At 50.6% G+C, this 14,849-nt stretch overlaps 1 protein-coding gene across 6 annotated transcripts in view; it reads left to right on the top strand.

Annotated features, from left to right (window-relative positions):
* col16a1 (collagen, type XVI, alpha 1) overlaps positions 1-14,849 on the top strand; it is a 779,331-nt gene that overhangs the window by 629,503 nt on the left and 134,979 nt on the right. For all 6 annotated transcript variants that reach the window (XM_072502210.1, XM_072502224.1, XM_072502220.1 and 3 more), the window contains 5 exons: positions 937-963; positions 4,081-4,158; positions 4,902-4,955; positions 5,111-5,191; positions 13,282-13,332. In XM_072502210.1, coding sequence (XP_072358311.1) covers positions 937-963; positions 4,081-4,158; positions 4,902-4,955; positions 5,111-5,191; positions 13,282-13,332 — 291 coding nt within the window. The remainder of the gene's footprint in view (positions 1-936; positions 964-4,080; positions 4,159-4,901; positions 4,956-5,110; positions 5,192-13,281; positions 13,333-14,849) is intronic.

The raw sequence follows: 14,849 nt of genomic DNA, 5'->3' as shown, positions 1-14,849 counted from the left end.
TGAAGATTGTATAGCGGAGCGGGTTCAGGGAGCTGTGTCGAAGATTGAATAGCGGAGCGGGTTTAGGGAGCTGTGCTGAAGATTGAATAGCGGAGTGGATTCAGGGAGCTGCGCTGAAGATTGAATAGCCGAGCGTTTTCAGGGAGCTGTGCTGAAGATTGAATAGCTGAGCGGGTTCAGGGAGCTGTGCTGAAGATTCAATAGCTGAGCGGGTTCAGGGAGCTGTGCTGAAGATTGAATCGCCGAGCGTTTTCAGGGAGCTGCGCTGAAGATTGAATAGCCGAGCGGGTTCAGGGAGCTGTGCTGAAGATTCAATAGCTAAGCGGGTTCAGGGAGCTGTGCTGAAGATTGAATAGCTGAGCGGGTTCAGCGAGCTGTGCTGAAGTTTCAATAGCGGAGCGGGTTCAGGGAGCTGTGCTGAAGATTGAATAGCCGAGTGGGTTCAGGGAGCTGTGCTGAAGATTGAATAGCCGAGCGTTTTCAGGGAGCTGTGCTGAAGATTGAATAGCGGAGCGCGTTCAGGGAGCTGTGCTGAAGATTGAATAGCTGAGTGGATTCAGGGAGCTGCGCTGAAGATTGAATAGCCGAGCGGGTTCAGGGAGCTGTGCTGAAGATTGAATAGCGGAGTGGATTCAGGGAGCTGCGCTGAAGATTGAATAGCCGAGAGGGTTAAGGGAGCTGTGCTGAAGATTGAATAGCCGAGCGGGTTCAGGGAACTGCTGAAGATTGAATGGCGGAGTAAACTCAGAGCTGCTCTGCAGTTCCTCTGTCCATCAGTTTCATTGAGGTGTTTGCCTGTTTAATATGAAGAGGTTGAGACTGGACAATTGAACGTTCCATACACACATTAAACATCCAGTCACCACGGTAAAGGTCTAGGTTTTTGAACGCTTTCCACTGACAGAACAAACTTCTTTCTTGTTTGTTTTTTCTCAGGGTGTGCCAGGAATTAAAGGTGAAAAGGTAAGCCTGTGTGAGTGAGTTCATGCATTTATTATAAAATCTCAAACCAGTGAGTTAGCAGTTCCGATCCAGCACTCTGCTGCTGGAGTTTAATTGTGGGCATTCAGTCAAGTAGAAGGTCTTCCTTGACACGGTGACACTCATAGGTTGGGCAGGCTTTGTATCTGCATTGATTGGATTGTCCTGCCTCTATCAACGATTGATACTGCAAAGAATCCATTCAGCCCCTTATATCTGCCCTCAGTTCCGTTGTCAGTCCACTCAAAGCACACAGCTGAAAGCTGTGTGAAACCCCACTGTCATGTTGCACACATTTCAATTTACTGCAATCTCCTACAGGCATTGGGTCCCGAACATCGGGACCATATGAAGGTCCTGAGCCTGTGCATGACCTCAGCTCCTCCACCGGAGGAGCTGCACAGGAGAGGAGTGCGGGGGGTCTCCTAACTGACCTCATTGGCTGATTAAAGGAGGACGGAGGGTGGACCCGAGCAACAAGCGGTACAATGAGAGGATCCAAAAACAACGTCCACACAGTAATCCCACTGGGAAGGGTGAACGTTGCTGAGTAAGAGGGACTGGGTGAGTGCCTGAAAATTGCGGTATCGTGAAGGCCTCATTGTGCGACGCTGAGAAGGATGATAAAGAACTGTGAGGTGCCCCAGGGTGGAAAGTTGACCTGTCCAGATGAGTTCCTGCAGCTGCTCCTGGTGACCAGCGCCCACTCACTGATACTGTCAAAAGTCAGGGCCCACTGATCTCCCACCTCCACAGCAAGGCCGGGCTCGCTGTGCATCAGGAGATCCCAGGAAAGTAGTAGCGCTGGGGTAAAATGGTCATTAACTGGGGTGTGAATTGGCTTTGTTGCCTGTTCACCTCTGTGAGGCCTGGGAATTTGGAGGTGAGACATCAGCGGGGTTGCCTCCCAATGGAGTTCCCCAACTACCTCCAACACTGTCTCCATCGTGGGGGGGCAAAAAATTTCAGTCAATGTCTTGACAAATGGGCTGCATCATTGAAAGGCTTCCTTGCTATTTCACCGTATGAGTAAAGGGAATGATGTCCTACTTTCTTCAGTATCAAATTGCTTGAATTGCATTGCGCCAAGTGTTCAGAGATGGTGAGAATTAAAACTGTGATAAAATAGGGATGTTTAACGGGATAGGGTTGAGGGAACTTTACTCTGTATCTAGCCCCGTGCTGTACCTGTCCTGGGAGTGTTTGATGGGGACAGTGAAGATGGAGCTTTACTCTGTATCTAGCCCCGTGCTGTACCTGTCCTGGGAGAGTTTGATGGGGACAGTGTAGATGGAGCTTTACTCTGTATCTAGCCCCGTGCCGTACCTGTCCTGGGAGTGTTTGATGGGGACAGTGTAGATGGAGCTTTACTCTGTATCTAGCCCCGTGCTGTACCTGTCCTGGGAGTGTTTGATGGGGACAGTGTGAGGGAGCTTTACTCTGTATCTAGCCCCGTGCTGTACCTGTCCTGGGAGTGTTTGATGGGGACAGTGTGAGGGAGCTTTACTCTGTATCTAACCCCATGCTGGACCTGTCCTGGGAGTGTTTGATGGTGACAGTGTAGAGGGAGCTTTACTCTGTATCTAGCCCCGTGCTGTACCTGTCCTGGGAGTGTTTGATGGGGACAGTGTGATGGAGCTTTACTCTGTATCTAACCACATGCTGGACCTGTCCTGGGAGTGTGTGATGGGACAGTTTAGACGGAGCTTTACTCTGTATCTAACCACATGCTGTACCTGTCCTGGGATTGTTTGATGGGGACAGTGTGAGGGAGCTTTACTCTGTATCTAACCCCATGCTGTACCTGTCCTGGGAGTGTTTGATGGGGACAGTGTGAGGGAGCTTTACTCTGTATCTAACCCCGTGCTGTACATGTCCTGGGAGTGTTTGATGGGGACAGTGTGAGGGAGCTTTACTCTGTATCTAACCCCGTGCTGTACCTGTCCTGGGAGTGTTTGATGGGGACAGTGTGAGGGAGCTTTACTCTGTATCTAACCCCATGCTGGACCTGTCCTGGGAGTGTTTGATGGGGCAGTTTAGACGGAGCTTTACTCTGTATCTAACCCCATGCTGTATCTGTCCTGGGTGTGTTTGATGGGGACAGTGTAGAGGGAGCTTTACTCTGTATCTAACCCCATGCTGTACCTGTCCTGGGATTGTTTGATGGGGACAGTGTGAGGGAGCTTTACTCTGTATCTAACCCCATGCTGTACCTGTCCTGGGAGTGTTTGATGGGGACAGTGTGAGGGAGCTTTACTCTGTATCTAACCCCGTGCTGTACCTGTCCTTGGAGTGTTTGATGGGGACAGTGTGAGGGAGCTTTACTCTGTATCTAACCCCATGCTGTACCTGTCCTGGGATTTTTTGATGGGGACAGTGTGAGGGAGCTTTACTCTGTATCTAATCCCATGCTGTACCTGTCCTGGAAGTGTTTGATGGGGACAGTGTGAGGGAGGTTTACTCTGTATCTAACCCCGTGCTGGACCTGTCCTGGGATTGTTTGATGGGGACAGTGTAGAGGGAGCTTTACTCTGTATCTAACCCCATGCTGGACCTGTCCTGGGAGTGTTTGATGGGGACAGTGTGAGGGAGCTTTACTCTGTATCTAACCCCATGCTGTACCTGTCCTGGGAGTGTTTGATGGGGACAGTGTGAGGGAGCTTTACTCTTTATCTAACCCCATGCTGTACCTGTCCTGGGAGTGTTTGATGGGGACAGTGTAGAGGGAGATTTACTCTGTATCTAACCCCATGCTGTACCTGTCCTGGGAGTGTTTGATGGGGACAGTGTAGAGGGAGATTTACTCTGTATCTAACCCCATGCTGTACCTATCCTGGGTGTGTTTGATGGGGACAGTGTGAGGGAGCTTTACTCTGTATCTAACCCCATGCTGTACCTGTCCTGGGAGTGTTTGATGGGGACAGTGTGAGGGAGCTTTACTCTTTATCTAACCCCGTGCTGTACCTGTCCTGGGAGTGTTTGATGGGGACAGTGCAGTGAAACCAGTAATATTTACTCGAAAACTCGTTTCTTGTCACTCTGCTGTGTGTTAGAGTAACGTTTCAATTGTTCACTGAACCTGTACTTTGTGCTGCACAGGGAGCAACTGCTGAACCATGTATCTGTGTTAATGCCCACCCGATCCAACCAGGACAAGGGGGAAACCCCGGAGACTCTGTAAGTACCTACAAAAAAAATCAATGGTGGTGTACAGAGATTATTGGAGTCATGTGTCCATGTACAAATTGTTGATTGTGCCGTTTATGTCAGAGGCGAGGAATCCTAAAGCAAGTAACTCACCTCCTGACTCAAAGCCTGATGATTTATCCCATCGCTGCAGGAATGAAATATCAGAAGATAAAATCTCTCCCGTTCTCTGTGACTATGGAAATCTCTCGTGTGTGCTGTTTGTATTTTAGTCTCAGTGCTCACACTGGTGTCAAGGAGTATCAGATGGAGGTTGTGTCCCGTCACATTAAATTCAAGCTCAAAATCAGCAGCTCAGTCTTAACGTCATAGCTTCTGAATTTGATGTGTTTTCTCAAATATGTGTGAGCTGTGCGAGGAGATTAAATAGGTGGGGAAGGTCCATGAGAGGGAGGAGTGTAAATGTGGACGAACAGGATTAGATTTTGCTCTTTTAGACCTTTGTGCTCAGTAATTCTTCACGATGAGTTCTCTCACTTACATTCACCACAATTACTGTTCACAAAATCAACCCATGGTAACTGGAAAATCCAATTTGGGTGAAGGTTTGACTTTTGAATGGGTCAGCATTGGTGGCATTCCTTCTTCTGATGGTCAGAGGTGTGACAAGAGCCATTGAGCAAATATTGATACAAGATGCCGCAGAGATTATAGCCTGGTACCTGCAACATTGTTCGCATTGACGGACCACCGTGCTTTCTGATTTATTGCAGGGACAAGATGGTGATTCAGAGGCAGCTGGAGTGTTGTGGCATATGCCTCCTCAGGTGAGAGTGACTTTCTAGACAACAGGTTTTATTGACCATTTACCTGGACTTCATAGATTTCAACAAACATGAGGAGGAGGTGTCCATCTTCACGATTCAGTTTCCAATCCTGATTTTCAAATCAGCAAATATGTTTCCCAATTATGTTTCTCCAGGGACCACCTGGACCACCTGGCCCACCTGGGCAGCCAGGCCCACCCGGGCCAGAAGGCTTACCCGGAGGAAATGGCCGACAGGTAAGACAGCTAGAGAAAGGACGCACTAAGGAAAACTGTTCAGATCAATGTGGACAGGTTGGATATAGCCAACGCCCCTCACTGTGACACTCTGATACACCCCACACCCCTCACTGTAACACTCTTATGTACCCCACACCCCTCACTGTAACACTCTGATATACCCCACACCCCTCTCTGTAACACTCTGATATATTCCACACCCCTCACTGTAACACTCTGATATACTCCACACCCCTCACTGTAACTCTCTGATATACCCCACACCCCTCACTGTGACACTCTGATATACCCCACACCCCTCACTGTAACACTCTGATATACCCCACACCCCTCACTGTAACTCTCTGATATACCCCACACCCCTCACTGTGACACTCTGATATACCCCACACCCCTCACTGTAACACTCTGATATACCCCATACCCCTCGCTGTGACACTCTGATATACCCGACACCCCTCAGTCTGACACTCTGATATACCCCACACCCCTCACTGAAACACTCAGATATACCCCACACCCCTCACTGTAACACTCTGATATACCCCACACTCCTCACTGTAACACACTGATATACCCCACACCCCTCACTGTAACACTCTTATATACCCCATACCCCTCACTGTGACACTCAGATGTACCCCACACCCCTCACTGTAACACTCTGATATACCCCACACTCCTCACTGTAACACTCTGATATACCCCACACCCCTCACTGTAACACTCTGATATACCTCACACCCCTCACTGTGACTCTCTGATATACCCCACACCCCTCACTGTAACACTCTGATATATCCCTCACCCCTCACTGTGACACTCTAATATACCCCACACCCCTCACTGTGACACTCTGATATACTCCACATCCCTCACTGTAACACTCTGATCCACCCCACACCCCTCACTGTAACACTCTGATATACCCCACACCCCTCTCTGTAACACTCTGATATACCCCACACCCCTCACTGTGACTCTCTGATATACCCCACACCCCTCACTGTAACACTCTGATATACCCCACACCCCTCCCCGTAACACTCTGATACACCCCACATCCCTCACTGTAACTCTGATATACCCCAAACCCCTCACTGTGACACTCTGATATACACAATCCCCTCAATGTGACACTGATATACCCCACACCCCTCACTGTGACTCTCTGATATACCCCACACCCCTCACTGTAACACTCTAATATACCCCACACCCCTCCCCGTAACACTCTGATACACCCCACATCCCTCACTGTAACACTCTGATATACCCCACACCCCTCACTGTAACACTCTGATATACCCCACACCCCTCACTGTAACACTCTGATATACCCCACACCCCTCATTGTGACTTTCTGATATACCCCACACCCCTCACTGTGACACTCTGATATACCCAGACCCCTCACTGTAACACTCTGATATACCCCACACCCCTCACTGTAACACTCTGATATACCCCATACCCCTCACTGTAACACTCTGATATACCCCACACCCATCACTGTGACTCTCTGATATACCCAACAACCCTCACTGTAACACTCTGATATACCCCACACCCCTCACTGTGACACTCTGATATACCCCACACCCCTCACTGTAACACTCTGATATACCTCACACCCCTCACTGTGACTCTCTGATATACCCCACACCCCTCACTGTAACACTCTGATATATACCTCACCCCTCACTGTGACACTCTAATATACCCCACACCCCTCACTGTGACACTCTGATATACTCCACATCCCTCACTGTAACACTCTGATCTACCCCACACCCCTCACTGTAACACTCTGATGTACCCCACACCCCTCACAGTATCACTCTGATATACCCCACACCCCTCACTGTAACACTCTGATATACCCCACACCCCTCACTGTGACTCTCTGATATACCCAATCCCCTCAATGTGACACTGATATACCCCACACCCCTCACTGTAACACTCTAATATACCCCACACCCCTCCCCGTAACACTCTGATACACCCCACATCCCTCACTGTAACACTCTGATATACCCCACACCCCTCACTGTAACACTCTGATATACCCCACACCCCTCACTGTAACACTCTGATATACCCCACACCCCTCACTGTAACACTCCGATATACCCCACACCCCTCATTGTGACTCTCTGATATACCCCACACCCCTCACTGTGACACTCTGATATACCCCACACCCCTCACTGTAACACTCTGATATACCCCACACCCCTCACTGTAACACTCTGATATACCCCATACCCCTCACTGTAACACTCTGATATACCCCACACCCATCACTGTGACTCTCTGATGTACCCAACAACCCTCACTGTAACACTCTGATATACCCCACACCCCTCACTGTAACACTCTGATATACCCCACACCCCTCACTGTAACACTCTGATATACCCCACACCCCTCATTGTTATTCTCTGATATACCCCACACCCCTCACTGTGACACTCTGATATACCCAAACCCCTCACTGTGACACTCTGATATATCCCACACCCCTCACTGTGACACTCTGATATACCCCACACCCCACACTGTAACACTCTGATATACCCCACACCCCTCACTGTGACTCTCTGATATACCCCACACCCCTCACTGTGACTCTCTGATATACCCCACACCCCTCACTGTAACACTCTGATATACCCCACACATCTCACTGTGACACTCTGATATACCCCACACTCCTCACTGTGACTCTCTGATATACCCCACACCCCTCACTGTAACACTCTGATATACCTGACACCCCTCACTGTAACACTCTGATATACCCCACACCCATCACTGTAAAACCCTGATATACCCCACACCCCTCACTGTAACACTCTGATATACCCCACACCCATCACTGTAACACTCTGATATACCCCACACCCCTCACTGTAACACTCTGATATACCCCACACCCCTCACTGTGACTCTCTGATATACCCCACACACCTCACTGTAACACTCTGATATACCCGACACCCCTCACTGTAACACTCTGATATACCCCACACCCCTCACTGTGACACTCTGATATACCCAAACCCCTCACTGTGACTCTCTGATATACCCCACACCCCTCACTGTAACACTCTGATACACCCCACACCCCTCACTGTAACACTCTGATATACCCCACACCCCTCATTGTGACTCTCTGATATACCCCACACCCCTCACTGTGACACTCTGATATACCCAAACCCCTCACTGTAGCACTCTGATATACCCCATACCCCTCACTGTGACACTCTGATATACCCAAACCCCTCACTGTAACTCTCTGATATACCCAATACCCCTCACTGTAACACTCTGATATACCCACACCCCTCATGGTAACACTCTGATCTACCCCACACCCCTCACTGTAACACACTGATATACCCCTCACTGTAACACTCTGATATACTCCACACCCCTCACTGTAACACTCTGATATACCCCACACCCCTCACTGTAACACTCTGATATACCCCACACCCCTCACTGTAACTCTCTGATATACCCCACACCCCTCACTGTGACTCTCTGATATACCCCACACCCCTCACTGTAACACTCTGATATACCCCACACATCTCACTGTGACACTCTGATATACCCCACACTCCTCACTGTGACTCTCTGATATACCCCACACCCCTCACTGTAACACTCTGATATACCTGACACCCCTCACTGTAACACTCTGATATACCCCACACCCATCACTGTAAAACCCTGATATACCCCACACCCCTCACTGTAACACTCTGATATACCCCACACCCATCACTGTAACACTCTGATATACCCCACACCCCTCACTGTAACACTCTGATATACCCCACACCCCTCACTGTGACTCTCTGATATACCCCACACACCTCACTGTAACACTCTGATATACCCGACACCCCTCACTGTAACACTCTGATATACCCAAACCCCTCACTGTGACTCTCTGATATACCCCACACCCCTCACTGTAACACTCTGATACACCCCACACCCCTCACTGTAACACTCTGATATACCCCACACCCCTCATTGTGACTCTCTGATATACCCCACACCCCTCACTGTGACACTCTGATATACCCAAACCCCTCACTGTAGCACTCTGATATACCCCATACCCCTCACTGTGACACTCTGATATACCCAAACCCCTCACTGTAACTCTCTGATATACCCAATACCCCTCACTGTAACACTCTGATATACCCACACCCCTCATGGTAACACTCTGATATACCCCACACCCCTCACTGTAACACACTGATATACCCCTCACTGTAACACTCTGATATACTCCACACCCCTCACTGTAACACTCTGATATACCCCACACCCCTCACTGTAACACTCTGATATACCCCACACCCCTCACTGTAACACTCTGATATACCCCACACCCATCACTGTGACTCTCTGATATACCCAACAACCCTCACTGTAACACTCTGAAATACCCCAGACCCCTCACTGTAACACTCTGATATACCCCACACCCATCACTGTGACTCTCTGATATACCCAACAACCCTCACTGTAACACTCTGATATACACCACACCCCTCACTGTGACACTCTGATATACCCAAACCCCTCACTGTGACACTCTGATATACCCCACACCCCTCACTGTGACACTCTGATATATCCCACACCCCTCACTGTAACACTCTGATATACCCCACACCGCTCACTGTAACACTCTGATATACCCAATCCCCTCACTGTAACACTCTGATATACCCAATCCCCTCACTGTAACACTCTGATATACCCCACACCCCTCATTGTGACTCTCTGATATACCCCACACCCCTCACTGTGACACTCTGATATACCCAAACCCCTCACTGTGACACTCTGATATATCCCACACCCCTCACTGTAACACTCTGATATACCCCACACCCCTCACTGTGACACTCTGATATATCCCACACCCCTCACTGTAACACTCTGATATACCCCACACCCCTCATTGTGACTCTCTGATATACCCCACACCCCTCTCTGTAACACTCTGATATACCCCACACCCCTCATTGTGACTCTCTGATATACCCCACACCCCTCACTGTGACACTCTGATATACCCAAACCCCTCACTGTAACACTCTGATATACCCCATACCCCTCACTGTAACACTCTGATATACCCCACACCCCTCACTGTGACCCTCTAATATACCCCATACCCCTCACTGTGACACTCTGTTATACCCCACACCCCTCAGTGTGACACTCTGATATACCCCACACTCCTCACTGTAACACTCTGATATACCCCACACCCCTCACTGTAACACTCTGATATACCCCACACCCCTCACTGTGACACTCTGATATACCCCACACCCCTCACTGTAACACTCTGATATACCCCATACCCCTCACTGTAACACTCTGATATACCCAATCCCCTCACTGTAACACTCTGATATACCCAATCCCCTCACTGTAACACTCTGATATACCCCACACCCCTCATTGTGACTCTCTGATATACCCCACACCCCTCACTGTAACACTCTGATATACCCCACACCCCTCATTGTGACTCTCTGATATACCCCACACCCCTCACTGTGACACTCTGATATACCCAAACCCCTCACTGTAACACTCTGATATACCCCATACCCCTCACTGTAACACTCTGATATACCCCACACCCCTCACTGTGACCCTCTAATATACCCCATACCCCTCACTGTGACACTCTGTTATACCCCACACCCCTCAGTGTGACACTCTGATATACCCCACACTCCTCACTGTAACACTCTGATATACCCCACACCCCTCACTGTAACACTCTGATATACCCCACACCCCTCACTGTGACACTCTGATATACCCCACACCCCTCACTGTAACACTCTGATATACCCCATACCCCTCACTGTGACACTCTGATATACTCCACACTCCTCACTGTAACACTCTCTTATACCCCACACCCCTCACTGTAACACTCTGTTATACCCCACACGCCTCAGTGTGACACTCTGATATACCCCACACCCCTCACTGTAACACTCTGATATACCCCACACCCCTCACTGTAACACTCTGTTATACCCCACACCCCTCAGTGTGACACTCTTATTTACCCCACCCCCCCTTTAAATATCACTGAATCTGCTTTAAAATTATTTCACATTCCTCTAACACTCTCTGAAGTCATCCACTGCATCTTGTTTATTGACCATGAGCTGCTGCTTCTTTCAGCCTGACATCCCACCGTGGTGGGGTGAATCTTGCTTTTAATCCTTGTTCCGAGCTGGATGGGACAAGGGTGCAGCTTATCCAGCCCCACTGCTCCACGAGTTGTACCAATAACGTACAAGTTCAGTTTACTCATCAACTTTGTTTGCCTTCTGCCCTGGTCCCCAAAATAGAAGATACTTCAACCAGGGGCGGGATTCTCCCCCAACCGGCGGGTCGGTGGGTTCCGGCGTAATGGAATGGCGGGAACCAGTCCGGCGTTGGGCCGCCCCAAGGGGCCAAGCCCTCACCTTGAGGGGCTAGGCCCGCGCTGGAGTGGTTTGCGCTCCACCGGCTGGCGGGAAAGGCCATTGGCGTCATGCCAGCCGCGGCCAAAAGGTCTATGCCGGGTGACGCGGGTCGGCCCATGCGCGGGAGCGTCAGCGGCTGCTGGCGTCATCCCTGCGCATGCGCAGGGGAGGGGGTCTCTTCCATAGTGAAGACCATGGCGAAGGCGTAAGAAAAAGAATGCCCCCACGGCACAGGTCCGCCCGTGGATCGGTGTGCCTCGATCGCGGACCAGGCCACCATGGGGGCACCCCCCGGGGCCAGATCGCCAGACGCCCCCCCTCAGGACCCCTGAGCCTGCCGTGCCGCCTTGTCCCGCCGTTCAAAAGGTGGTTTAATCCACGCTGGCAGGACAGGCATTCCAGCAGCGGGACTTCGGCCCATCACGGGCCGGAGAATCGGCGGGGGTGGGCCCGCCGACCGGAGCGGTGCGATTCCCGCCCCCGCCGCGCGGTGCGATTCCCGCCCCCGGCGAATCTCTGGTGGCGGAGACTTTGGGACACGGCGGGGGCGGGATTCACGCCAGCCCCCGGCGATTCTCCAACCCGGCATGGGGGTCGGAGAATCCCGCCCCAGGTTTCTTCCCATTTACTCGGAACGATTGCTTATTTTGAACAAAATTTCTTTTAACAAGTTGCAAATATAGATTAATAGGCATGGCGGGAATCTCTGCCCTCCCCGCGGTGTGTTTCTCGGCAATGGGTGGAGGCCAGTCATTGGCCAACAGGATGTCAATGGGATTTCCCATTGATTCCACCCCATGCTGCCGGGATCCCTGAGGCTGGGTTCACCGTCGGCTGGCCCAGAAGGCCCCGCCAGCCTGAAGAGCCGGAGGGTCTCGCCCACAGTTGTAACTGGGAAGCATAAGTATCTCCTCCCCAAAAGATTCCCCCAGGCACACACACACAGAATCAAGCAAAGGACAAACAGATAGGCCTCAGTGGAAGACATAACAAAATGAAGGGTAAAGTTCATCGAATCTCAGTGGTGTCGGCCTGGAGTTCCTCGTGTGAAATCCTGGTGAACGTCTGAGAGTTCTCACCAACTGTGCTCAGCTTTGCAGACCCAAATGCAGACCAGTTACACTCAGGTAAAGAGGTTCTCTGGCTAGGGGTTGACAACCACACACAATTTTAGGCAAGGTATAGAGTGACAAAACCTGTTCAGGAAGCTTTCCTTCCCAACACAATTTACTTCAAAAAACCAGGAGGCCCACAACTTAATTTTTTTTCCCCTCATGTGGCCCCCAGCCAGTGGCCTTTTCAATTGTTTTTCCTCTTTTCAAATGATTGCTGTTAAAAACAGGCAGCCAGATCTTCAAGTACCATAAAAGGTCAGGTGATTACTGAAGAATCAGGAATCACTTGTTGTCAGTTCCAACATTCATTTGTGACCTTCATCAAAGTAAAATTCCAAATGTACAATTCATGCCATGTCCTTCCAGTTGTGATAAAAAGCTCAGTCTTGACACATAAGATTCTAATCCAACTACTGCCTCTGTTTTTCAGGGAATTCCAGGGAATGATGGGATGCCAGGTGCCCCTGGACTTCCAGGAACGGTATTGTGTATATTTGATTGTTTGGATTGTGGAGACAGAGAAATGTCTTCTAGTGTTGTGTATAACTGATGGGCCTTAATATCCTGACCCACCAGACTGAATTGCAATTGCATAGCCCAGTGCCTCTGGTGAAGCATTTGCCCACTTTTACCCATTTTCTAACAGTGAGGAGTCGATTTTCCCCTAACTTCAGCTGCTGTTACTGTCTCAAATGGCATTGGTATCCATGTCACCCAGAAACACCCATAATGCCACATCCAGGGGGTCCTCCCAGCAGGTGTCCAAATCACTTACCTTTTTGATAGGATCCAGTTGGAGCCTTTGCAATGCTCACCCTGCTCAGTTCCATGGCCGACAGGTTAGAAATAGCCTCATCCTGGCAAAAGCTTTGTGGGGCAAGAGAAGCAGGATTGTCACTCTGGGATCTACAAAGAGGCTGTGCAGTTTTCCACTCCGAGTCATCCTCTCCCCAATCAGCCATGGAGTGGGGGCAGGGGTGAGAAGATTTCCAACCTCGGAAAGTAAATTGTTGCGAGGAGTTGGAGAATCTGCAAAGAGAAATAGATAGGTTGGAGTGACAAAAACATTGGCAAATGGAGTATAATGTGGGGAAATGTGAACTTGTTCACTTCAGCAGGAAGAATAGAAAAGCAGCAAATTATTTAAAGGGAAGAGATTTCAGAACTCTTGAGGGACACTCTCCCTCCGGACCCTATCCCACTCTCCCTCCGGACCCTATCCCACTCTCCCTCCGGACCCTGTCCCACTCTCCCTCCCCCGACCCTGTCCCACTCTCCCTCCCCCGACCCTGTCCCACTCTCTTTCCCAGACACAGTCCCATTCTCCCTCCGGACCCTGTCCCACTCTCCCTCCAGGCCCTGTCCCACTCTCCCTCCAAACCCAGTCCCCCTCACGTTCCCAGTCCCTCTCCCACTTTCCCAGTCCCTCTCCCACTCTCTCTCCCTAGACCCTGTCCCACTCTCTTTCCCAGTCCTTCTCCCATTCTCCCTCCCTAGACCCTGTCCCACTCTCCTTCCCAGGCCCAGTCTCACTCTCTTTCCCAGACCCTGTCCCACTCTCCCTCCAGTCCCTGTGCCACTCTCCCTCCCTAGACCCTGTACCACTCTCCCTCCCTAGACCCTGCCCCACCTCTTTCCCAGTGCCTGTCCCACTCTCTTTCCCAGTCCCTTTCCCATTCTCCCTACCTAGACCCTGTACCACTCTCCCTCCCTAGACCCTGTCCCGCTCTCTTTCCCAGTGCCTGTCCCACTCTCTTTCCCAGTCCCTCCCCCATTCTCCCTACCTAGACCTTGTCCCACTCTCCCTCCCTAGACCCCGTCCCACTCTTTCCCAGTCCCTCTGCCCCTCTCTCACCAGACCCTGTCCGAATCTCTTTCCCAGACCCTCCCCCACTCTCCCTCCAGACCCTCTCCCACTCTCCCTCCAGACCCTGTCCCACTCTCCCTCCAGACCCTGTCCCACTCTCCCTCCAGACCCTGTCCCACTCTCCCTCCAAA

Source organism: Scyliorhinus torazame, chromosome 1, assembly GCF_047496885.1.
Source record: "Scyliorhinus torazame isolate Kashiwa2021f chromosome 1, sScyTor2.1, whole genome shotgun sequence".
Lineage (NCBI taxonomy): Eukaryota > Metazoa > Chordata > Chondrichthyes > Carcharhiniformes > Scyliorhinidae > Scyliorhinus > Scyliorhinus torazame.
Note: the sequence above shows the minus strand (reverse complement) of the source record. Positions and strands in the feature narration are given on the sequence as shown.